This window comes from Dendrobates tinctorius, unplaced genomic scaffold (genome assembly GCF_039654945.1).
Source record: "Dendrobates tinctorius isolate UK_male_01 unplaced genomic scaffold, ASM3965494v1 ptg000189l, whole genome shotgun sequence".
In the NCBI taxonomy this organism is placed as follows: Eukaryota; Metazoa; Chordata; class Amphibia; order Anura; family Dendrobatidae; genus Dendrobates; species Dendrobates tinctorius.
In genome coordinates, this window is record NW_027361856.1 from 9,465,001 (window position 1) to 9,492,700 (window position 27,700).

The 27,700-nt window shown below is 46.9% G+C and overlaps 1 protein-coding gene across 2 annotated transcripts in view; it reads left to right on the forward strand.

Annotated features, from left to right (window-relative positions):
- The window catches only part of TRIM46 (tripartite motif containing 46), a 77,617-nt gene that overhangs the window by 5,171 nt on the left and 44,746 nt on the right, over nucleotides 1-27,700 (forward strand). For both annotated transcript variants that reach the window (XM_073552364.1, XM_073552365.1), the window contains exons 2-3: nucleotides 7,368-7,611; nucleotides 7,745-8,088. In XM_073552364.1, coding sequence (XP_073408465.1) covers nucleotides 7,368-7,611; nucleotides 7,745-8,088 — 588 coding nt within the window. The remainder of the gene's footprint in view (nucleotides 1-7,367; nucleotides 7,612-7,744; nucleotides 8,089-27,700) is intronic.

The following is a 27,700-nucleotide window of genomic DNA, read 5'->3' on the forward strand; positions in this document are numbered from 1 at the left end:
ATACACAGCACAGGTGTGCATATATTTCTGCACCTCCATCATACACAGGACAGGTGTATTTATATATATCTACACCTCCATTATACACAGCACAGGTGTGCATATATTTCTGCACCTCCATCATACACAGGACAGGTGTATTTATATATATCTACACCTCCATTATACACAGCACAGGTGTGCATATATTTCTGCACCTCCATCATACACAGGACAGGTGTATATTTATATATATATATCTACACCTCCATTATACACAGCACAGGTGTGTATATATATCTACACCTCCATTATACACAGCACAGGTGTGCATATATTTCTGCACCTCCATCATACACAGGACAGGTGTATATTTATATATATATATCTACACCTCCATTATACACAGCACAGGTGTGTATATATATCTACACCTCCATTATACACAGCACAGGTGTGCATATATTTCTGCACCTCCATCATACACAGGACAGGTGTATATTTATATATATATATCTACACCTCCATTATACACAGCACAGGTGTGTATATATATCTACACCTCCATTATACACAGCACAGGTGTGCATATATTTCTGCACCTCCATCATACACAGCACAGGTGTGTATATATATCTACACCTCCATTATACACAGCACAGGTGTGTATATATATCTACACCTCCATCATACACAGCACAGGTGTGTATATATTTCTACCCATTATACACAGCATAGGTGTGTGTATATATCTACACCTCCATTATACACAGCACAGGTGTGCATATATTTCTGCACCTCCATCATACACAGGACAGGTGTATTTATATATATCTACACCTCCATTATACACAGGACAGGTGTGTATATATATCTACACCTCCATCATACACAGCACAGGTGTGTATATATATCTACACCTCCATTATACACAGCACAGGTGTGTATATATTTCTACCCATTATACACAGCATAGGTGTGTGTATATATATCTACACCTCCATTATACACAGCACAGGTGTGCATATATTTCTGCACCTCCATCATACACAGGACAGGTGTGCATATATTTCTGCACCTCCATCATACACAGGACAGGTGTATTTATATATATCTACACCTCCATTATACACAGCACAGGTGTGTATATATTTCTACCCATTATACACAGCATAGGTGTGTGTATATATATCTACACCTCCATTATACACAGCACAGGTGTGCATATATTTCTGCACCTCCATCATACACAGGACAGGTGTATTTATATATATCTACACCTCCATTATACACAGCACAGGTGTGCATATATTTCTGCACCTCCATCATACACAGGACAGGTGTATTTATATATATCTACACCTCCATTATACACAGCACAGGTGTGCATATATTTCTGCACCTCCATCATACACAGGACAGGTGTATATTTATATATATATATCTACACCTCCATTATACACAGCACAGGTGTGTATATATATCTACACCTCCATTATACACAGCACAGGTGTGCATATATTTCTGCACCTCCATCATACACAGGACAGGTGTATATTTATATATATATATCTACACCTCCATTATACACAGCACAGGTGTGTATATATATCTACACCTCCATTATACACAGCACAGGTGTGCATATATTTCTGCACCTCCATCATACACAGGACAGGTGTATATTTATATATATATATCTACACCTCCATTATACACAGCACAGGTGTGTATATATATCTACACCTCCATTATACACAGCACAGGTGTGTATATATATCTACACCTCCATCATACACAGCACAGGTGTGTATATATTTCTACCCATTATACACAGCATAGGTGTGTGTATATATATCTACACCTCCATTATACACAGCACAGGTGTGTATATATTTCTACCCATTATACACAGCATAGGTGTGTGTATATATATCTACAACTCCATTATACACAGGACAGGTGTGTATATATATCTACACCTCCATTATACACAGCACAGGTGTGCATATATTTCTGCACCTCCATCATACACAGCACAGGTGTGTATATATATCTACACCTCCATTATACACAGCACAGGTGTGTGTATATACAGGGCTGTGGAGTCAGTAAGCCAAACCTGCGACTCCGACTCCGACTCCTCAATTTCCCTTACACCGACTCCGACTCCAACTCCGACTCCGACTCCACGACTCCGACTCCGACTCCCACACATATTGCTTATATTTAAGTGAAAAATTTATTGTAGTACAATGTGAACCTCAGACATTTAATCATTTTTATGATCCCATAATCAAGATATTTAGACAGAACAGAATATATATTGGTGTACTACCCGGTTTTCATTCTTTTTGGTACAGATACGATATGGATAGATAGAGCAGATTTCTAATCTGCTTTTGCTATTGAAAACATTATCTATGAGCTCAAAAACCTTTCAGGTGATGCGGTTTTTTAAAAAGATGATCAGCTTTTGCAGCTGAAAAAAGTATCCTCAAAAAACACAGGAAAAACGCTGTGTGTGAATGTAGCCTTAGATCAGGAATAGAACAGTCATTTATAGGACATTTCATAACTTTCCCAAATTCCTATGAAAAAATATTCAGCACATCCTGCATTGAATTACTGTACCCAATTTATTATATATTTTAGGAGTCGGAGTCGGTCCATTTTATACCGACTCCAACTCCGACTCCACCAAAATGAGCACCGACTCCGACTCCACGACTCCGACTCCACAGCCCTGTGTATATATATACACCTCCATCATACACAGCACAGGTGTGTATATATATCTACAGTATATAAATGTATAGCGTGGCACAGCTGTGAAGGTGCTCAAAGAAGGATCCCACACCAGAGTAATAGTAAAATAAATCTTTGGCACTCAACTTGAAAGAAAGGATGATTTTTTTATTAGCAGTCACAGGTAAACGTTTCGGTCATTACATCAGACCTTTCTCAATACACCAGCTGCTTTTGAGATGTCTGTGTGAACATCACATAGGAGATACTCGGGAATTTGGACTCCTTGAGATTTGAAAATGTGAGGTCCCAGTGTAAACCTGTGGTCCAGGAGGACTTAAATGTACATGTCAAATAGTGTGTATCAGATACGTGTGCGTCACTTCTGAAGTCCTGTGGCACTGTATGTGCCAGGGATCGAAACCAAAGGACTGGGCACAGCGTTTTATCATCAATGTATCGCAAAAGGCTCATTAATCACATCTGTGGTCTATTAGGTTTGCAGCTACTGGTATCCTATGACACTGTGTCAGGGAACAAGACCAAGGGGCTGGGCACAGCTTTTTATCGGTGGTGGATTACGGTATCTCCTGCCATATCAGAACACGGTGTCCGCCGCTAGTTCCATGGCCCAGTCCTTGATTTCGATCTCAAAAGCAGCTGGTGTATTGTGAAAAGTCTGATGTAATGACCGAAATGTTTACCTGTGACTGCTAATAAAAAAATCATCCTTTCTTTCAAGTTGAGTGCAAAAGATTTATTTTACTTTATATATATCTACACCTCCATTATACACAGCACAGGTGTGTATATATATCTACACCTCCATTATACACAGCACAGGTGTGTATATATATCTACACCTCCATTATACACAGCACAGGTGTGTATATATATATCTACACCTCCATTATACACAGCACAGGTGTGTATATATATCTACACCTCCATTATACACAGCACAGGTGTGTATATATATCTACACCTCCATTATACACAGCACAGGTGTGTATATATATCTACACCTCCATCATACACAGCACAGGTGTGTATATATATCTACACCTCCATCATACACAGCACAGGTGTGTATATATATCTACACCTCCATCATACACAGCACAGGTGTGTATATATATATATCTACACCTCCATTATACACAGCACAGGTGTGTATATATATCTACACCTCCATTATAGACAGCACAGGTGTGTATATATATCTACACCTCCATCATACACAGCACAGGTGTGTATATATATATCTACACCTCCATTATACACAGCACAGGTGTGTATATATATCTACACCTCCATCATACACAGCACAGGTGTGTATATATATATATATATATATCTACACCTCCATTATACACAGCACAGGTGTGTATATATATCTACACCTCCATTATACACAGCACAGGTGTGTATATATATCTACACCTCCATTATACACAGCACAGGTGTGTATATATATATCTACACCTCCATTATACACAGCACAGGTGTGTATATATATCTACACCTCCATCATACACAGCACAGGTGTGTATATATATCTACACCTCCATCATACACAGCACAGGTGTGTATATATATCTACACCTCCATGATACACAGCACAGGTGTGTATATATATATATCTACACCTCCATTATACACAGCACAGGTGTGTATATATATCTACACCTCCATTATAGACAGCACAGGTGTGTATATATATCTACACCTCCATCATACACAGCACAGGTGTGTATATATATATCTACACCTCCATCATACACAGCACAGGTGTGTATATATATCTACACCTCCATCATACACAGCACAGGTGTGTATATATATATCTACACCTCCATTATACACAGCACAGGTGTGTATATATATCTACACCTCCATCATACACAGCACAGGTGTGTATATATATATATCTACACCTCCATTATACACAGCACAGGTGTGTATATATATCTACACCTCCATCATACACAGCACAGGTGTGTATATATATCTACACCTCCATCATACACAGCACAGGTGTGTATATATATCTACACCTCCATCATACACAGCACAGGTGTGTATATATATCTACACCTCCATCATACACAGCACAGGTGTGTATATATATCTACACCTCCATCATACACAGCACAGGTGTGTATATATATCTACACCTCCATCATACACAGCACAGGTGTGTATATATATCTACACCTCCATTATAGACAGCACAGGTGTGTATATATATCTACACCTCCATCATACACAGCACAGGTGTGTATATATATCTACACCTCCATTATAGACAGCACAGGTGTGTGTATATATATACACCTCCATCATACACATGACAGGTGTGTATATATATCTACACCTCCATCATACACAGCACAGGTGTGTATATATATCTACACCTCCATCATACACAGCACAGGTGTGTATATATATCTACACCTCCATTATAGACAGCACAGGTGTGTATATATATCTACACCTCCATCATACACAGCACAGGTGTGTATATATATCTACACCTCCATCATACACAGCACAGGTGTGTATATATATCTACACCTCCATCATACACAGCACAGGTGTGTATATATATCTACACCTCCATCATACGCAGCACAGGTGTGTATATATATCTACACCTCCATTATAGACAGCGCAGGTGTGTATATATATCTACACCTCCATCATACACAGCACAGGTGTGTATATATATCTACACCTCCATTATAGACAGCACAGGTGTGTGTATATATATACACCTCCATCATACACATGACAGGTGTGTATATATATCTACACCTCCATCATACACAGGACAGGTGTGTATATATATCTACACCTCCATTATAGACAGCACAGGTGTGTATATATATCTACACCTCCATCATACTCAGGACAGGTGTGTATATATATCTACACCTCCATCATACACAGCACAGGTGTGTGTATATATACAGTGTCTTGACAATTCTGACATTGTGCATTTGTATTCAGCTTTTCTATCACTATTTTGTAGGATCAAGTTTCTCTGCACTTTCTGCTGCAGTATTTTGGGGTCTGTCTCTCCAGCTTTCACTGCGGTCTTTGGGGTCTGTCTCTCCAGCTTTGTACATTTAGAGGTGACATGTTGCCCCTTCTTCTTTGCCCCCTTGCTCTCTTTCAGTGAGGCTGGATGGGGACGTCTGTGATCAGCAATTTTCACATCTTGTCACAGGTTCTCTGGGATTTGGTTCTGGACGGTGACTGAACCTTTCTCGCACATGAATATGCTCTGATCTAAATCCTTCATTGTAGCTCTGGCAGGGTGCTGAGGGTCCTTGTCCTGTTGGAAGGTGAATCTACTCCCGAGTCTCAAGTCTTCTGCAGCGTTTAGCAGGTTTTCCTCCAGGATTGCCCTATATTTTGGTCCATCCATTTCCCATTAACTCTGACCTGCTTCTGAGGAAAAGCCTCCCCACAGAATGATGCTGCCACCACCATGTCTGATGGTGGGGATGGTGTTTTCAGGGTGATGTACAGTGTTATGTTTCCACTGCACATGGCTTTTGCATTTAGCCCAAAAGTTCTCCTATGGTCTCATCTGACCAAAGTCCCTTCTTCCACAGACTCTGTGTCCACTACATGCAACTTTTTATGTTTTTTTTTTTAAATTTCTTTCTTCTTGCTCCTCTTCCATAAAGGCCAGATTTTTGGAGTACACAACTAATAGGTGTCCTGTAGACACATTCTCCCCCAGGATCCGTGGATCTCTGCAGCTCCTTCAGTAACCATTGGTCTTTTGGCTGCTTTTGTAATTAATGCACTCCTTGCCTGGGATGTCAGGTTTGGAGGACCCCTGTGTCTTGGTAGGTTTGTCGTTGTGCCATACGCCTTCCTTTTTGGTTGATGGATTGATCAGTGCTCCTTGAGATATTCAGAGCTTTGGCTATTTTTTTTTTTTTTTTTTTTAACCTAACCCTGCTTTCCTCTGCTACACACCATTATACCTGACCACATGTGGGCTCCTTGGTTTTCATGATTTTGTTTGACCACTAATGTTCTCACAGAAACCTCTGAGGTCTTCACAGAACAGCTGTAGTTGTACTGAAAAGAAATCACATCTAGGAGGACGCAATGTACTAATTATGTGATTTCTGGGGGCGATTAGTCACTCAGGATTTTATTTAGGGGCACCAGAGTACAGGCGGCTGAATACTAATTCACCTCACAATTCTCAGATTTATATTTTTGCAATAAATAGGAAACCTTGTGTCATATTGTTTACACTTCACAAATACTTGCTATTTTGTGTTGTGTCACATAAACTAAAACACACACTCCCTCATCCCCATGTAATCCGCACTCCTGCTGTGTAGAATATACGATGTCGTCAGGTGGCCACAATGTGCTCGTTCTGTTTGTAGTCACCAGCCATGATCAGTACTGTTCAGTCTGGAGTCTGCACAGCCTCCACCGTGATCAGTGAGGAGGTGAGAGAGGAACCCTCACACTGTCCGACTCCTGGTATTATGGTACAGGGGACCCCATGGATGGCAGTCGGAATCCGCTAGTCTTCATGTACAACTTATGTAATTTGAGGTGGGGTACCCTTCACACGACTCTTCTCCTTCCTGTTGTTACAGACCAGTATGAAGAACATGGAGCGTGAGCTCTTGTGCCCGGTGTGTAAGGAGATGTACAAGCACCCGGTCATCCTGCCGTGTAAGCACAATGTGTGCCAGGTGTGCGCCAGCGAGATCCTGCTGCAGAGGGGCTATGTGTGTGACCCCAACTCTGAGCCCAACTCCCCAGCATCCTCGCCCTCCACCCAGAGTCCAAGGCAGGGCCGGAGAGTGGTCCCCAAGCAGGAACGGCTGATGAAGTCAGGTAACCCCGGCATATTTCATGCCTTCCTACATGTCAGTTGCGGAGGCTGAGCCCGCTCCAGATCTATGTGGGGGCCACATGCTGCATTGTTACTGTCAGGACAGGTTCGGTCAATTTGCCATCTCTTCGACAGGTTTTGGTACATACCCAGGGAGGAAGCGATGCAGTGGGCACACACAGAGCGTGCTTTTCCCATGTCCTTCCTGCCAGCATGATGTGGACCTCGGAGAGAGAGGTCTGGGCAATCTTTTCCGAAACCTGACCCTGGAGCGTGTGGTAGAGCGGTACAGGCAGACAGTGAACATCAGCACCGCCATCATGTGCCAGTTCTGTAAGCCACCACAGCAGGAGGCCAGTAAAGGCTGCACCGAGTGTCGAGCCAGCTTCTGCAACGAGTGCTTCAAGCTCTACCATCCCTGGGGCACCCAGAAGGCTCAGCACGAACCCACACCCCCCACCATGACCTTCAAACCAAAGGTGAAACCATTGGTTTATTATTATTATTATTTATTATTATAATGCCATTTATTCCATGGAGTTGTACATGTGACAAGGGGTATACATAATAAAAAACAAGTACAGTAATCTTAAACAATACAAGTCACGACTGGTACAGGAGGAGAGAGGACCCTGCAAGCGAGGGCTGACAGTCTACAAGGGCTGGGTGAGGATACAGTAGGTGAGGGCAGAGCTGGTCGAGCAGTGGTATAGTGGAGCGATGATTAGTGTAGGTTATAGGCTTGTCAGAAGAGGGAGGTCTTCAGGTTCCTTTTGAAGGTTTCCATGGTAGGCGAAAGTCTGATATGTTGGGGTAGAGAGTTCCATAGTAGGGGGGGATGCGCTGGAAAAATCTTGTATCCCATTGTGGGAAGAGGAAATAATAGGAGAGTCGAGAATGAGATCTTGTGAGGATCGGAGGTTGTGTGCAGATAAGTACCAGGAGACTAGGTCACAGATGTATGGAGGACACAGGTGTCAGGGATTTTGGGGGAAGTTTTGCCTCCAGTTATCAGGAATTTATATATTATATATATGGTCAGGTGATGTATGAATCCCCACAACTCATGTTTACACTTTCAGTTCCGGTTGGAAACTTGCAGCTCTTTGGCTCCCCCTTACCCTCAGTTCAGTCGCATACTGGCTATCGAGCACTCTGCAGTGAGGGCAATAGGTATATCACAAGTCTAGGAAGGAAATACACACATAGTCCTCCGATCTGTCACTACCATGGTTTCCCAATTCTACCACGACACTTTGCTGCACACCAGTTCCTTGTTTGATACTAAAGCCTATATCGGGTCAGGAACCCACCCACAGGTAGCATAATTTATCGCAGAGTACGTGTCGATTTGATCATAGAGCAAGGAAAATGAAGCTAGTAAATTTTTAAGTTTACTCCAGAAAATATAGACAGTGTTTACAAAAATACAAAAGATATTACAAAAGGAGACAAAATACAATATGTACTGTACAACAGTTAGCAAGTAAAAGGAAATAAAAGAAGAAACTTAGGGCCCCGTCACACACAGCGATCTCGCTAGCGAGATCGCTGATTTTGTGACACATCAGCGATCTTGCCAGCGAGATTGCTGTGTGTGACAGGGATCAGCGACCTGCCCCCTGCCGGTTATCACTGATCGTGCTCGAGCGGCCTGGCCCATTTTTCGATCGCTGGTCTCTCGCTGCCCAGTACGCATCGCTGCGTGTGGCAACGAGAGACCAGCGATCAGCGACGCTGGTTTCTAATGTAAACGTCGGGTATCCAGGAGCCGTGGCTCCTGGATACCCGCTATTTACCTTGAAAACCGGCGTACATGCTGGTTTCCAAGGTAAACAGCGGGTATCCAGAAGTCACGTGGCTCCTAGATACCCGATGTTTACCTTGGAAACCAGCGTGTACGCCGGTTTCCAAGGTAAACAGCGGGTATCCAGGAGCCGTGGCTCCTGGATACCCGACATTTACATTAGAAACCAGCGTCCAGCGTCGCTGGTCCTGATCGCTGGGGCTATGTGACAGCTCACCAGCGATCAGCCTAACGATGTCCCAGCGATCCCATCCATGTCGGATCGTTGGTGGGATCGCTGGGACATCGTTATGTGTGACGGGGGCTTTACTCTATCTCAGTCACAGATATGATGTGTCGATAAAGGGGAGGATGGTTCCCAAAGGCAATGATTCAGTCCACAGCTTTGATGTTAGCTGTCTTCCCCCAGGATCTGAATACTCTCAAAATGGTTGTTTCTGTTTTATAGTTTGCCCACAAACTTAGGGGCTCCTCCCTTGCTGACCTCACTTGGTGGGGTGGGATAGAGGATGTACGCCCCTTTTGGAAAAGTTATTAAAACTTCTACTTGTCATATCTCCGGCTGGGAAGCTCACAGAGTGACGACAGGAGTATTATATTTTCTCTTATGAAATTATCATTCATTTGAGACCAAACATGACACGTCTGCGGGTCACTGGGGGCAGAAACAGTGTTCTCGGTTTCTGATGAGCGCACAGACTGCAAAACGTTGCTGTGTGTAGCCTAAATTCTGCCGATTCTGGAAAAATATTTTTCCTGTCTCTATGATAATTGTGTGTTATTACAGTTGAGTTTGAATAGACAAAGGAAGTTTTAAATCAGTGGTGGGAGAATCTGCTCTGAGCTGTTCTGGGTAATGACCAGCTGCTGGAGGAATGGGGAGGGAAGAGAGAATAGAATTACACAGAGCAGAGGGGGAGGAGCTGCGAGTGGGGATCGCTTGTGAAGCATGTCTGTCACGTGTACCTGTCCTGTGTGACACAACCCGCAGGTCGGTAACTGAAACAACAAGACAATGTCACGTATACCAGTCCTGTGAGACACAACCTGCAGGTCGGTAACTGACTCAACAAGACAAAAGGGGAACACTGGGGAAACAGTTACACCGGTGGGCCCTGCAATAGGGAATGGGGATGTGGAGACCTCCTGCACTCCCCTGAGGCATTGTCCCTAAACACTCCTAATGTTCACTATACAGGCTCTTCACCTGTCGTCGAGCAGGATACCTGAATCCCTCACTATCCCTGCACCTATCACTTGCTAGGGAACTGGATAGTGCAGACACTGGTCCCACCGCTGCACTAATACACACGAAGGAAAAAGGGGAAAACACCAAAACACTTATCTTTCTCTGCTGCAGTCACCATCTTCCTCCACACGACCAGGAGGGGGCGGCTTCTTAGATGGTATAGAAGTTTCTGCGTGAGCCCCACGGACCAAATAATCAGTCTGCTCACCGCAGGGACGCGCCCCCACACCTCGGGGAACATCAGGCAGCACCACGGGGACACCAACTCCTCCCACCTGCCTTGGTGCGTCCACGTGTATGAGCAAGTCCTGCTCCCTAGCAGGGACTACAGGGGGCATATTTGCCAGAGCCGCAATTGGGAAGGGAAGGAAGAAGGAAATATACTCTCCCTGGTCGTCTTCCTCCACATGACCAGGAGGGGGCGGCTTCTTCGATAGTGTAGAAGTTTCGGCGTGAGCCCAGAAGACCAAATTATCAGTCTGCTCACTACAGGGACGCGCCCCCTCACCTCGGGGAACACCAGGCAGCACCTTGGGGACACCAACTCCTCCCACCTGCCTGGGTGCGTCCGCGTGTATGAGCAAGTCCTGCTCCCTGGCAGGGACTACAGGGGGCGTATTCGCCAAAGCCGCAAATTGGGGCTCTGGTTGAGCCAGAGGGGAGGCCCCAGACCCCGACAACTGCTGCTGCTGCTTCAACACACCATGCAGCTCCTCACTCTCCTCAGCGAGGACCAGAAGCAATTGATCATGACTCACCGGAGAAAATGGTAATGGTTGGTTATAATCTGTCACGTGTACCTGTCCTGTGTGACACGACCCGCAGGTCGGTAACTGAAACAACAAGACAATGTCACGTATACCTGTCTTGTGAGACATGAACCGCAGGTCGGTAACTAAAACAACAAGACAAAAGGGGAACACTGGGGAAACAGTTACAACGGTGGGCCCTGCAATAGGGAACAGGAACGTGGCGACCTTCTGCACTCCCCTGAGGCAGTGTCCCTGAACACTCCTAACGTTCCCTATACAGGCTCTTCACCTGTCGCCGAGCAGGATACCTGAATCCCTCACTATCCCTGCACCTATCCCTTGCTAGGAAACTGGATAGTGCGGACACTGGTCCCACCGCTGCACTAATACACACGAAGGGAAAAGGGGAAAACACCAAAACACTTTTCTTTCTCTGCTGCAGTCACCAGGCAGCAGAGTTCATCACCGGATTAACTTTCAGCAGTGGCTCAACACCTCAGAGCCAGCTGCTACCTTCACCATCTATCTCTGCTGCAGACACCGGGCAGGCAGAGTTCAGCACCAGTTTCAGCAGTGGCTCGATACCTCAGCGCCAGCTGCTACCTTCACCATCTATCTCTGCTGCAGACACTGGGCAGGCAGAGTTCAACACCAGTTTGAGCAGTGGCTCAACACCTCAGAGCCAGCTGCTCCCTTCACCATGGTTGGAACCCAAAAAGGACCTACTATAACCAACACCAGCTGATAGACCAGGTGACCTTATATAGCAAAGGAGGAGTGGTCACATCAGCAGGGAAAACACCAAACATACAATAACACCTATGGCCACCGGGGGCAAAAACCCATATTACGCTCCCAGGCCTGAATGGAAAAAAAAAGGTTTAAATGAGGGAATCCTGAATCTGACACAGATCCAAGAATTGGACTGTGACAATGTCATTCACAAACCAAGGTGAGATAACAGGCAGCTCTTGATGGGTACTTCGGTTATTTAGGAAATAACTCATATTTTCCTGACAACAGGTTGTCGATGGCTTTGTATGTCATGGTTAGGGTTTTGAACTGGAGTCTCTAGGTAATGGGGAACCAGTGCAAGGATTGACAGAAGGGAGAGGCCGGGGTATGAGAGTGTTAGAAGGGAGGTCACAGAGCAGGAGGTTGCAGTAGTCAAGTTGGGAGATGATGAGGGCATAGACTAGGTTTTTTGCAGATTCTTGGTTGAGGAATGTACGGATCAGGGAAATATTTTTGAGTTGAATATGGCAGGAAGTGGAAAGGGCTTGGATATGTGGTTTGAAGGAGAAATCAGGGTCAAGGATTACCCCGAGGCAGTGAGCTTGTGGGACTGGGAAGAGTGAGCAGCCATTTACTTTAATGGATTGGTCCATTGGGGGGGTTGAGAAAGACGGTGGAAAGATGATGAATTATTTTTGTCCATATTAAGTTTTAGAAATCTAGCGGAGAAGAAGGATGAAATAGCGGACAGACATTGTGGGATTCTGGTTAGTACGGAGGTGATATCTGGTTCAGACAGGTAGATCTGTGTGTCATCAGCATAGAATATGGGGATACGCTGAGCTGCTAACAAATGAGGAGGCCCTGTCGAGAGGAAGACTGGGAGACCCTGACTGACGGGGAGACCCTGAGACTCTTACTGATGTGGAGACTTTGATTGGGAGACCCTGAGACTCTTACTGATGGGGAGACCCTGGTTTATTGCAATATGAGGAGTCGTTAGATGGGCAGTCATTCCTGTGGGAATCATTATTTCATCTATTTTTCTCCCATGAAGGACGGTGTCTTTGTGTGTTCTAGCTGAATCCCACACCACAAAAGAAAGCAGACCCTCCCAAAAGAAAGCAGACCCTCCCAATAGAAAGCAACCACCCCCAAAAGAAAGCAAACATCCCCAAGTGAAAGCAGACATCCCCAAAAGAAAGCAGACACCCCTAAAAGAAAGCAAACATCCCCAAGTGAATGCAGACATCGCTAAAAGTAAGCATCCACCCCCAAAAGAAAGCAGACATCCCCAAAAGAAAGCAGACACCCCCATGTGAAAGCACACTCTGCTAAAAGAAAGCAACCACCCCCAAAAGGAAGCAGGCACCTGCAAAGAAAGCAAACATCCTCAAGTGAAAGCAGTCACTGCTTAAAGAAAGCAACCACCCCCAAAAGAAAGCAGACATCCCCAAAAGAAAGCAAACATCCACAAGTGAATGCAGACATCGCTAAAAGTAAGCATCCACCCCCAAAAGAAAGCAGACATCCCCAAAAGAAAGCAGACACCCCCATGTGAAAGCACACTCTGCTAAAAGAAAGCAACCACCCCCAAAAGGAAGCAGGCACCTGCAAAGAAAGCAAACATCCTCAAGTGAAAGCAGTCACTGCTAAAAGAAAGCAACCACCCCCAAAAGAAAGCAGACATCCCCAAAAGAAAGCAAACATCCCCAAAAGAAAGCAGACACCCCCAAGTTAAAACAGACACCCCCAAGGGAAAGCATACACGCCCAAGTGAAAGGAGATACGACCCAAAAGAAAGCAAACACCCCCAAAAGAAAGCAGACATCCCCAAAAGAAAGCAGGCACTCCAAAAGAAAGCAGGCACTCCAAAAGAAAGCAGGCACTCCCAAATGAAAGCAGGCACCCCCCAAAAAAGCAGGCACCCCCAAATGAAAGCATACACTCACAAGTGAAAGCAGACACCCCCAAAAGAAAGCAGGCACCCCAAAAGAAAGCAGGCACCCCCAAATGAAAACAGGCACTCCCAAGTGAAAGCAGACAACCCCAAAAGAGAAATGAAAGCATACACACCCAAATGAATGCATACACCCAGAAGTGAAAGCAGGCACCCCCAAGAGAAAACATGCACCCCCAAGTTAAAGCAGCTACCCAAAAGAAAGCAGTACCCCAAAAAGAAGGCAGACACCCCCAAGTGAAAGCAGACACCCAGAAGTGAAAGCAGGCACCCCCAAGAGAAAGCAGGCACCCACAAGTGAAAGCAGACACCCACAAGTGAAAGAAGGCGCACTCAAGTGAAAGCTGGCACTGCCAAGTGAAAGCCGACACCCCCCAAAAAAGCACACCCTCAAAAAAAAACAAGCACCCCCCAAAAAAAACAGGCACACACCAAAAGAAACCAGAGATCTCCAAGTGAAAACAAACATCCCCAAATATCATGGACCCCATAAAATGCTCCTCCATCCATACAGTATATCATGGGCCCCATAGAATGCGCCTCCACATAGTATGTTATGTGTTCCATATAATGCTTCTCCATACAGTATATTATAGGCCCCATAGAATACTCCTCCATACAGAATATCATGGGCCCATATTATGCTCCTCTATACAGTATATCATGGGCCCCATATAATGCTTCTCCATACAGTACATTATGGGCCCCATATAATGCTCCTCCATACAGTATATCATGGACACTTTAGCATGCTCCTCCCTACAGTATATCATGGGCCTCATATAATGCTTTTCCATACAGTGCATTATGGGCACTTTAGAATGCTCCTAGATACAATATATCATGGGCACTTTAGAATACTCCTCAATACAGTATATCATGGGCTCCATATAATGCTTCTCCAAACAGTATATCATGAGCCCCATATAATGCTCCTCCATACAGTATATCATGGGCCTCATATAATGCTTTTACATACAGAATCTCATGAGCCCCATAAAATGCTCCTCTATACAGTGTGTCATGAGCCCCATAGAATACTCCTTCATACAGTATATCATGAGCACCATATAATGCTCCTCCATACAGTATATCATGAGCCCCCATAGAATTCTCCTCCATACCGTATATTATGGGCCCCATAAAATGCTCCTCCATACAGTGTGTCATGAGCCCCATAGAATACTCCTCCATACAGTATATCATGAGCCCCATATAATGCTGCTCCATACAGTATATTATGGGCCCCATAGAATGGTCCTCCATACAGCATATCATGGGCCCAGTATAATGCTTCTCCATACAGTATACAGTATAAAGGGCCCTATATAATGCTCCTCCATTAAGTACATAATGGCACCAATATAATGCATAAATATTAAAAAAAAAAAAAATCACATCCTCACCTCTCCCGCCGCAAGGCCGGTATACTCAGCGTCTGTGCCGACTCTGCAGTGCTCACGACAGAGGCTGAGCACGCTGTGATGATGTAGGTCACAGAGTCAGAGGGTGCTGAAGACACTGCAGCTGCTGGGAACAAGGAGAGGTGAGTATTCTTGGGGGGGTTCCGGTGCCAACGCTGGTACTTGGCTCCCCCAACTCACGGATCCCATAGGGTGTTCCCCCCATTCGTCCAGGGTCCTAGAACTTTCCTGGGTTCAAGAGGTGGTGCCGCCAGCCCTGGTCGTAGCAGTGGGTCAGGTCTTCGTGAGGCATGTGTCTCTGTCTCCTGCACTGTTAAAGGGCCCACGTCCCTAAACATTTTTTCTTTATTCTCCTCCTCTCTCTGGGGCAAACGGGCATTTCACCAGTGTACCGATGGGCCAGTCCAAACCTGTTCCCAACTAATGTACATGCATCTATAGGATTCCTCCGTTTTCGTTGATTACTCTACATTTATCTACATTAATCTAATCTGACAAGTATTTGCCCATTAGACGTCTTATCCAGATTGTTCTGTAATGTTGTAATATTGGGGTCAGATTTTATATCCTACACAGATCCCTGCAGTCCCCACTGCTCCCAGTACAGATCCCTGTGGCCCCCACTGCTCCCAGCACAGATGATCGCAGTTCCCCACTGTTCCTGGCCCAGATCCCTGCGGTCCCCACTGCTCCCAGTACAGATCCCTGCGGTCCCCACTGCTCCCAGTATAGATCCCTGCGATCTCCATTGCTCCCAGCACAGATCTCTACGGTCCCCCACTGCTCCTGGTACAGATCCCTGCGGTCCCCACTGCGCCCGGTACAGATCCCTGCGGCCTCCACTGCTTCCGGCACAGATCACCACAGTCCCCTACTGTTCCCAGTACAGATCCCTGTGGCCCCCACTGCTCCCAGCACAGAAGATCGCAGTTCCCCACTGTTCCCGGCCCAGATCCCTGCGGTCCCCACTGCTCCCAGTACAGATCCCTGCGGTCCCCACTGCTCCCAGTATAGATCCCTGCGATCCCCTTTGCTCCCTGCACAGATCTCTACGGTCCCCCACTGCTCCTGGTACAGATCCCTGCGGTCCCCACTGCTTCCGGCACAGATCACCACAGTCCCCTACTGTTCCCGGCACAGATCCCTGTGGTCCCCACTGCTTCAAGTACAGATCTCTGCGGTTCCCACTGCTCCCAGCACAGATCACCGCGGTCCCCACTGCTCCCAGCAAAGATCCTTGCTGTCCCCACTGCTCCCAGCACAGATCCTTGCTGTCCCCACTGCTCCCAGCACAGATCCTTGCTGTCCCCACTGCTCCCGGTATAGATCCATGTGGTCCCCACTGCTCTCATTCCAGATCACCGCGTTCCCCCACCACTCCCGGCACAGATCACCGTGGTCTCCACTGCTCCCAGCACAGACCACTGTGGTCCCTACTGCTCCCAGTACAGATCCCTGCAGACCCACTGCTCCCGGCACAGATCATAGCAGTCCTCACTGCTCCCAGTACAGATCCCTAAGGCCCCCACTTTGTTCTGTCCCCACATGAGGCAAATGGAGGTGTGTTTGATTAATAGGGGCTGTGAGAGATTCCTACCTTCCGTTTCCTCCATGTAGAGTAGACAGGACCAATACTGTTCAGTGTCCAGAGAGATGATGCATACCAGGGATTGTGCAATCCAGACTTGTTTATTTGGAAATCTGGACATACAGTGAATGTTCGGTAATACGTAATTTCTCCAGAAATGCAGGTGTAAACAAGGTACAGCAAGATGTAGCACCAACTATGGCTGCAAGTGTGAGCAGCAAGAGGATGAAAAACTGATGCCTTCCTGAGCCCGCTTCAAGGGTGTTCTCTCACAACAGCAAGTGAAACTAAACTAAAATGGCTGCCAGGAGGAAGAAGAAGACTTGACCCCTGAACCGAAAGTGGAAGGCATGCCCATAAGAAGTAATATAATTGCAGACTGCCATACACACAAGGCCAGTAGGTGGCAGCAGAGAAAAATGTAAGAACATACACAGCATGAAAAATATAAGTCAAAGAAATTACAGAGAATAACTTAAATGCCCTTGAAACCGGCAGAATGGAATAGCACACTCCCCGTCTGAAATTCCGTAAGGGATTTCACTATACTAGTGTCCTTGAAATAAAGTCCAGCGACCTAGAAAACAAACAAAAAATGCATGCAATGCAATAATAACAACTTTAAACAAGATAAATGAACTTCTTTAAGTCAGTTCCCGAGATAATCCAAAGTGAAGCCACACTAGGCCATACTACCTTGTGAGGATGTGAGATTGTGGGTTATAAAAATCACCTAGGCAGGTTAGCGATGCAACTATTTTTATTCCATACATCCCTGGTTGTACAACAAATCCAGATAGAAGGCCAACATACAATGTCCTCAGTCCACAAGTTCCCAATCTGAGTTGAGTAGTTCCACTGGCTCCGTACCAGGCAATACCCACTGTCTTCCAAATTTTGGTTGGCTCACAGCTTTTTTCTATCTCCAGCAGATATAGCGTGCAGTCACAGCCTATGTTTCTTAAGACGATGGATATCACGACTGTAGCTCATGGATACCTCTCCAGTCAACAATCAATCTCCAAAACTCCATAGTCCAGCCATCCATCACAGCTCAGATCTTGTCACATCGAAGTCACTCCAACAACTGCCTGATTCAACCCATGTGCCTTTGTTCTCCCTCTCTCTTAAACATTTTCTTTAGTTCACAGAACAAAGCATATTCCATCACCTGAGGCTGATATGAGACTCCCTGTGGTGATGGCTCCCCTGGGTCTACTATCTTCATCCACACAATGTTCCCAGGGCTGGTAGAACAATGGATTGATAGGATCATTGCTTTACATTTACCCTTAGCAATCTACTGTCTGGCCTTAGCTATACATAAGATCTAGCCTAGTCCTCTTCCTCTGCTTACTGTCAGTGTATGTAAACATTGATTCCTGAGGATGACCAAGGAGCAAGCGAGTCACTAATAAAACACATCATGAAAATATGAAATAAAATGCAACAAAACCGATGCTCCGTGCTGGAAAAAGTCACCTCCCCTCTATGTCCATTTGTGCTATAGTTTTTAGTAAGCGGTCATATCCTCCCATTCCTCCGACCCAACTTCAATCCAATGGGCAAAGTACCAGTGCAGTGTTCTGTTCATCGTTCATCCTACCGGAATGTCCTCAATCGGTAGTACCAATATGAGCTCGTGGATTGGCCTCTGAAATGTCTTAGGCTCACCTTCCCTAAGGACCTTCAGCCCCACCTTCCGGACCTTACCGTCTTGACTAAAGTCTTTGTAATGATTCCCATAGGCCAGTCAATCCTTTTAGCTTGTTGTTCTTTCAGTAACACAACGTCTCCTTTCAAGTTCGGTTTACTCTGTCGCCGTTTCCTTCTTCCTTGCAAAACCACAAGATACTCCTTTCTCCTCCGGTTCCAGAAGTAATCAGCGAGGTATTGTATGCGTTTCCACTGCTTTTGATAGGAGTTTCCGTGAGTAAACTATCCACTGACTGTTAGCGGGTTTCCGGTCTTTTGAGTAAGAAGAGTGGCTGGAGTAAGAATGGTCATCATTTCGGGATCCATTGACACTGGGACAAGACATCTTGAGTTGATTATGGCAGAAACTTCAGCCAGAAGAGTAGCCAAGGTCTCATGCGTAAGTCTTGAAGAGTTTACGTCCATAAGAATAGAGTTCAAGATGTTGTGTGAGATCCCGATCATCCTTTCCCAGGAACCTCCCATGTGAGAACTATGCGGAGGATTGAAGATCTAGGTGCGACCTCTTTCTGCCAGTTGATCCTGAATTGGCTTCATGTCAATATCCAGCTCTCAACATGCACCGATGAAGTTGCATCCGTGGTCGGACCTCAGCTGTTTTGCCGGTTCTCTTATCGCTAGAAACTGCCGAAGAGCGTTGATCAGGCTGGATGTGTCCATAGATTCTATCACCTCTATGTGAACGGCACGGACACTCATGAAAGTGAATAGTACGGCCCAACGTTTGCTGTGGGCATGACCGCCTCGAGTTCTGCGTGCAGATACCATCTATGGCCCAAAGACGTCTAGGCCAACGTAGGTGATAGGCGATTCGGCACTTAGTCTGTCAGAGGACAGGTCAGCCATTTGTTGATGCACCTGTTTTCCTCTAGTTTTGAGACATTGCACACAGCGATGTAGTGATCCCACTACACGTCTTTTCATACCTATAATCCAAAGCCCTGCAGACCGTAACATGCCCTCTGTAATCTGCCTGTCTTGGTGTTTGGTCTTTTCATGAAAGTGCTGGATCAGTAGTTGGGCAATATGATGTTTACTGGGAATGATGCAAGGATATTGCTCTTAAACCCCTAGCTTGACTCGATTTAATCGACCACCGACCTTCAGCAAACCAAAGCTGTCCATTACTGGATTCAAATGGGCAATGGGGCTTTTCAGAGGGATCTGTTGTTTGTGGTTCAAGCATTCCCATTCAGTACTGAATACTCTCTGCAGGACGTAACGTATTATAAGGGACTCACAGTCAGAAATGTTGTCAGCAGAGAGTGTTTTATGGCAGACGTGCCAACCATGACAGTCATTGTCTCCATGTGAGTTGTGATAAGATCTCACAATGTGGACTAACCTTGCGATAGTCTTGACGAGTTTCATTCAAGAAAGGAGAAGGGTTTGAAGCGCTGGCAACTGAGGCTGGAGGTTGGTTTAGTGTTCTTGGCCAGAACACTGACCTCGGAGTGGACTTCTGGATTGTCATCCGGATCCTGGATGCTGAAGACTTCCTGGACACGTTCACTTCCCTTCTGTTCCAGCAGAAACTTCGGACTTGAAAGCCAAGAAGAGTTAGCAAAAGAACTTATAGACATAGGTCTAGTGGCATGGTCAGCTGGATTAAGTTCAGATGGGGTATAGTGCCATTGTTCAGGCTTGAAAGACCTCCTTATTTTTTCGATGCGGTTACTGATGTACATGTAGAAGCGCCTTGTTTGGTTGTAGATGTAATCTAAGATGACCTTACTGTCACTGTAGTATTGTACATCATCTATGTTGGTGTTCAGCTCATGCTGTATAAAATCTGCAAGTTCTACTGCAAGCACAGTCCCACAGAGTTCAAGCCTGGGAATAGTGTGGTCAGTCTTGGGAGCCAACTTAGCCTTGCCGAAAACAAACCCAACATGATCTCGATTGTCGGATCCCGTCACCTTCAGGTAGGCAACAGCTGCAATGGCCTCCGTGGATGTGTCCGAGAACACATGGAGTTTTTTCTTAGTGCTAGCAGCAAGTGAGTCTCTGGTGTAGCATCTCGGTATGTGGATTTCATCCAAGGCACGCAAAGACTGCTTCTAGGTTTCCCATTTCGGTTCCTTATCAGGAGGGAGTGGGGCATCCCAGTCCTTGACTGTTTCGGAAAGCTGTCTCAGAAGGGATTTACCTTGTATGGTTATTGGTGCTTTGAATCCAAGTGTATCATATAAGCTGTTCACCACTGACAGGACACCACGGTCAGTGAATGGTTTGTCTGCACAAGTTGATTTGGAAACTGAAGGCGTCGGTGTCATGATCCATGCTGGATCAGGACTGATAAAAGCACAGGTAACCTTTTTTTTTTTTCCTAAGCTGTGCTTAAGGTTGGTTTTTGCCCCCGGTGGCCATTAGGATTATTGCACTGTGGTGTCATTTGTCCTAAGTTTCCCCCCGGTGGTGGTGAGCGTCATTGCACTCTGGTTTCTTTAGTTAAGTGCACATCATTATAATGCAGGTGTGATTGCTGGCTCTGCTATAAAAGAGTCACAGGTGTTGCAATCAGTGTTGGTGATAGTGTTCATTTCAACCATCCTTGGTGGAGGAAGGAGATGGAGAGCAGCTCTGACAGAGCTTGGTGGCAGCGATTCAGGAGGAGAGCTGCATGCTGGTGGTGGACTCTTGCCAGGAGCAAGTGCAACAGACCAAAGCTAAGTGGTGTTTCCCTGTTTGTGTTTTTCCTTAGTGTGTATTAGTACAGTGGTGGGGCCAGTGCCTGCGCCACCCAGCTCCCTAGCAAGGGATAGGTGTAGGGTGTGCTAGGGCGACAGGTTCCTGATTGGCGCCCGGTGCGGAACCGGCATAGGGAACGTTAGGAGCGTTAGGGACACTGACTCAGGGGAGTGCAGGAGGTCTCCACGTCCCCTTTCCCTATCGCAGGGCCCACCGTTGTAACTGTTTCCCTACCCCTTGTCTTGTTGTTTTAGTTACTGGCCTGCTAGCCGTGTCACACAGGACAGTATCACGTGCCGCGTCTTGTTGTTCTAGTTACCGGCCTGCTGGTCGCGTCACACAGGACGGGTCCACGTGACAGTCGGCTGACAAGTATCACCTCAGGCCTAAGCTTCTCTGCACGGGTGGACGGTCTGGTCCCAGGTCTATATCCTTAAATCCTGGTGCGTGGTCACTTGACCCAAAGGCTCTCATGACAGCCGGGCAGTTTGAAGCAATTTTGTCTAAGCTTAGTTTGGTACAGCATACCTTGGGTCCTCTTAAGTAAGTCGAGTGCCTCTTCTTCTGTGGGCAGAGATTTTAGTCCATCATTTACGTAGAAGTCTTTCTCTACAAAGTCTCTGGCGTCTGTTCCATATTCGGACTCTCCTTCTAGTGCGGTTCTCCGCAGGCCATAGGTTGCCACGGTGGGCGAAGGGCTGTTCCCGAATAAGTGCACCCTCATGCGATACTCTACCATCTCTTTGCTGGGGTCGTTGTCCTTGTAGCACAGAAACCTGAGGAAATTCCTGTGGTCCTCTCTGACTATGAAGCAGGGGAACATCTGTTCAATGTCGGCAGTGATGGCAATGGGCTAATCCTGAATCTCATCAACACTCCTACTAGGTTGTTTGTAAGATTAGGACCCGTGAGGAGGACGTCATTGAGAGATATGCCTTGATATTTGGCACTTGAATCAAAGACAACTCTAATTTGCTTAGGTTTTTGCAGGTGATATACCCCGAATGAAGGTAGGTACCAGCACTCCTCATTTTCCTTTAAGGGAGGCACTGGCTCCGCATGGTTGTTATGGAATATTTTGCCTATAAAGGTGACGATGTGCTCTTTCATCTCTGGTTTGTTGCTTAGTGTGCACTGGAGAGAGTTGAATCTGGACAAGGCTTGTTCATGATTGTTCAGGAGCCTTACTCTGGTAGCTCGGAAGGGTAGGGGAAAAACTCAGTGATTAGTTTCATCCTTAAGGAACTCATTGTTCATTATCCTGACGAATTCCTTGTTTTCCATTGACGGGGCTATATTGTTGTCATCCTTAGTCATATGAAACACCGATCTTCCCAAGTTGTCTGCGTAGGGAGAAGGGATGACATCAGGCAGCTGTACGGGATCTGGAGGCTTCTCCTTCACCTCATAGTGATGAAGACATGGTTTCAGAAAGTAGTGCGCTGGCCCGGCGTACGTAGGTCTTAAAGGAATCTACTCCTGTTCGGTCCAAGCATACATTTCCTATGACTACTGTGAGAATCATGTGGGAATAGTGGATGAGGGCAGGTATATCTCGCCCAGATTCCTTTCCTATGTGGCCTAGTCTGGTCAGTATCGCACCTGCTTACTAATGGACAATGGGAGGTGGATATAAAAGGATGCAAGGTGGTTGTGTGAGTGTCTCAGCCTGGGAACACAGAGAGCCTGTCTGTGTGAGAGACACACGTGAGTGGAAGCAGTGCCCACTGCAACTGTGGTTTGGCTGGACGGGAGAAGCCCGCCAGTTGGTAGTTAGGTTGTCCATTGTTTTAGTTAGTGCCGGACAGGCAAGGATTTGTTTTATGTTTTATTTCCTTTTGCATTGCTTTCACCGTTAATAAACCTGACCCAGGGTCAGTTATACACGAATCCCAGCTCTGCGCCTGAGTTTCATGCTGAATGCACGTGACCTTTGACCCCAGCAAAGGCGATCCCGGAGTGTTTTATCACATTGTGGTGGAGAACGCGGGCAGCACGTTGCAAGCATGAGCATGGAGGGCATGGTGAAAGCGCTGGTACAGTCCACCGCCGTCCAGCAAGAAGCTAATCGGGTGATGATGGCCCAGCTGAAGGAGTTGGTGGACATGACAGCTACCGATCGTTCGCTTCTCCAGCAGGTGGCGCAGCGCCTGGCAAGCCTACAGGAGGTTAACCTGGAAGCCGAGTCGAGAGTGATTCACGTGAGTCGGTACTGGCAGAAGATGACGACCGAAGATGACGTCGAGGCATACCTGACCACGTTTGAACGGACGGCGGTGCGAGAAAAATGGCCGAAGGCACGATGGGCCGGCCTGATTGCCCCGTTTCTTTCCGGTGAGGCCCAAAAGGCGTATTATGACTTGGAACCTGAAGCTGCGCAGGACTTTGACAAATTGAAATCCGAGATCTTGGCCCGGCTGGGAGTGACGACCGCTGTCCGTGCACAGAGAGTGCATCAATGGACTTATCAGCCGGATAAACCACCGCGGTCACAGATGTTCGACCTGATCCACGTGACGAAGAAGTGGCTACAACCCGAGGTGTTGACAGCGCCAGAGATAATTCAGAGAGTCGTCATGGACAAGTACCTGAGAGCTCTACCGCCAGCCCTGAGGAAGTGGGTAAGCCATGGAAATCCTACGACGGCAGATCAACTGTTGGATCTGGTTGAACGTTACTCCATGGCGGAAGGACTCCAAGACGACGCTACCCCACCTCGTTCTTCATCATCTCCACGGGGAACCGGTAAGACTGTTCCAGGGAGTAGGGGAGATGGAAAAATCCCTAAGACAGTGGGGGAGGAAAACGGGACTGCCCGCACTGCGAGGCTGAGAGTAACGAACTATGGTCTAAGCAAGGGGCCCGTTAGGTGTTTCCGCTGCCAAGAGATGGGACATATTGCTGCGAACTGTCCGGTCACTACTGACCGCATGTCTATGGTGGCACGGGTAGTGAGTGTGAATGCCGGTCAAAAAGATGTGGAAAAACATTTGTGTGATTTAACTGTTGATGGCAAAAATGTGGTGGCATTGTTAGACTCGGGAAGTGTGGTGACTCTGGTGAAGGCCAGTCTGGTGTCAGCCCCGACTGGACCATCAGACAAATTTTCTGTAACGTGTGTGCATGGAGACACCTGTTCGTACCTCACCGCGGTCATATGCATTACTACTTCTTATGGGTCTGTGCAACATAAAGTGGGACTCGTCCCGGCGTTATTGCATGATGTTATCCTGGGCCGGGATTTTCCCCACTTCTGGCAATTGTGGGAGAATCAGTTGATGCCCGCGGGTAATAGTGTACATGATTCTTCTCCCAGGGCGCGTGTGGGTCCCGAACCCCTGGAAGAGGTCTCCCCGGAAGACTCGGGGGAAGAGTCTGCTGGAAATGACCTACAGTTCCCGTTTTCAGTCATGGCGGGTGATACGGAGGAGACCGGGGAAGAGGAGGAGGCCGACAGCCGTCCACCTCCCCGTTTGCCGGATTTGGAAGTTCAGAAAGATGACTTCCAAAGCGAGCAAATAAAGGATCCTACCCTTTCTCAGGCTAGGACAAATGTAAAAGTGATAAATGGGGTACCCGTTGAACCTGGCTCTAGGCTGGCATATCCTTACATGGTTCTGGAGAATGATTTACTCTATCAGATAGAGAAAAAGGGGGAAGATACGGTGCAACTATTAGTCGTGCCAAAACCCTACCGGCGGCAGGTGCTGGACCTGGCCCACGGCCATGTGATGGGAGGTCACCTGGGAGTCCAGAAAACCACCGAAAGGATATTACACTGTTTTGTTTGGCCAGGCATGCATCACGATATTCGAGTATATTGTGAGTCTTGTCCTGACTGCCAAGCCTCTGCACCTAAGCCCCGGTTCTGTAGCCCTTTGGTACCCCTACCTATTATTGAAGTCCCGTTTGAGAGGATTGGGATGGATTTAGTTGGGCCCCTTCCACGGTCTGCACGTGGACACCAACATATCCTGGTCATCTTGGATTATGCCACTCGTTACCCGGAGGCCATCCCTTTGCGTAACACGGCCACCAAGACGATTGCCAAGGAACTGGTGCATGTGTTTAGTCGGGTCGGTATACCAAAACAGATACTCACCGACCAGGGGACCCCCTTTATGACCAGGGTAATGAAGGAGCTCTGCCGATTGTTACAAATTGAACCGTTACGCACATCCGTGTATCACCGTCAAACAGACGGGTTGGTCGAACGGTTCAATAAAACTCTGAAGCAGATGCTGAGAAAGGTGATAGACAAGGATGGGAAGAACTGGGACTATTTACTTCCGTATTTGCTTTTTGCCATCAGGGAAGTACCCCAGTCTTCCACGGGATTCTCGCCTTTCGAGTTATTGTACGCCCGACGTCCTCGCGGACTGTTAGACGTTGCAAAAGAAACCTGGGAGGGTCAGGTCACTCCGTTTAAAACAGTGATAGATCACGTCACACAAATGCAGGACCGTATTGCGGCTGTTATGCCTGTCGTCAAAGAACACATGATACAGGCTCAAGGAGCCCAAAAAAGAATCTATGATAGGGGCGCCAAGATCCGTACGTTTGCACCCGGAGATAGGGTGTTGATCCTGGTCCCCACAGTGGGGACAGTAGTTCCTGGCAAAGTGGCAGGGCCCCTTTGAGATCAAGGAAAGAGTTGGTGAAGTAAACTACAAAGTATACCAGGCAGGTAAACGGAAACCTGAACAGATTTATCATGTAAATCTGATAAAGCCCTGGAAGGATCGGTCTGCCTTGTCAGCGGAGCTGGCCCGTCCTGTCTGCTCGCATACCGTACCGGAGGTACGGGTTGCAGAGACTCTCTCGGAGCGGCAAAAGACGGAAGTCAGGCAGTTTCTACTTCACAACCAAAAGTTTTTCTCAGAAAAACCCGGGCAGACTATGCTAATGAAACATGACATCGTAACGGAACCTGGTGTCACAGTTCACGTAAAGCCCTACCGAATCCCGGAAGCGCTCCGTGAAGCCGTTTCCCGAGAAGTGAAGGCAATGTTAGAGTTAGGAGTCATTGAGGAATCGCACAGTGCGTGGTCCAGCCCGATTGTACTAATTCCTAAACCAGACGGCACCATCCGGTTCTGCAATGACTTCAGGAAACTGAATGCGGTCTCAAAATTTGATGCCTACCCCATGCCCCGGGTCGACGAGTTAATAGATCGGTTAGGAAAAGCCCGGTATATTACGACCCTAGACCTAACAAAGGGGTATTGGCAGATCCCTCTGGTGGAGGCTGCCAGAGAAAAGACAGCATTTGCTACGCCGGAAGGTTTATTTCAGTATGTGTATATGCCGTTTGGACTGCACGGGGCACCGGCGACCTTCCAGAGACTGATGGATCGAGTCTTGAGGCCACATAGGCGGTATGCTTCGGCCTATTTGGATGACATTGTCATTTACAGCTTGGACTGGGAGACTCATCTCCAGAAAGTACAAGCTGTGATTGACGACCTGTGGGAGGCAGGTCTAACCGCGAACCCCAAGAAATGTCACATCGGGCTAGAAGAAGCCCGGTATTTGGGGTATGTAATTGGGAGGGGTGTTGTTAAACCCCAGGTTGATAAGATTCAGGCGGTTCAGGACTGGCCACAACCTGTCAACAAGAAGCAGGTGCAAGCCTTCCTGGGGATCGCCGGTTATTATCGCCGGTTCATACCCAATTTTGCAGCCATCGCTACCCCCCTGACGGATCTTACAAAAGGGAAAGACTCCGTCATGATTAAATGGAGTTTAGCGGCTGAAGAAGCCTTCCATAGCCTAAAACGGGCACTTTGCTCTCAGCCCGTACTGGTGACTCCGGACTTCCGCAGTGAGTTTGTGGTACAAACGGATGCCTCTGAAACCGGTATTGGGGCTGTACTCTCACAAGTGAGGGACGGAGTGGAACACCCAGTCCTCTATCTCAGCAGAAAGCTGAATAAACACGAGCAAAGGTATGCAGTCGTAGAAAAAGAGTGCCTCGCCAATAAGTGGGCTCTAGAGGCCCTCAAATATTACCTGGTGGGCCGAAAGTTCAGGCTGATCACTGACCATGCCCCTCTCAAGTGGATGCACTTGAACAAGGAACGGAATAGCCGGGTGACCCGGTGGTTCCTTGCCCTGCAGGCCTACACTTTTACGGTGGAGCACCGCCCAGGGGTACAGATGGGAAATG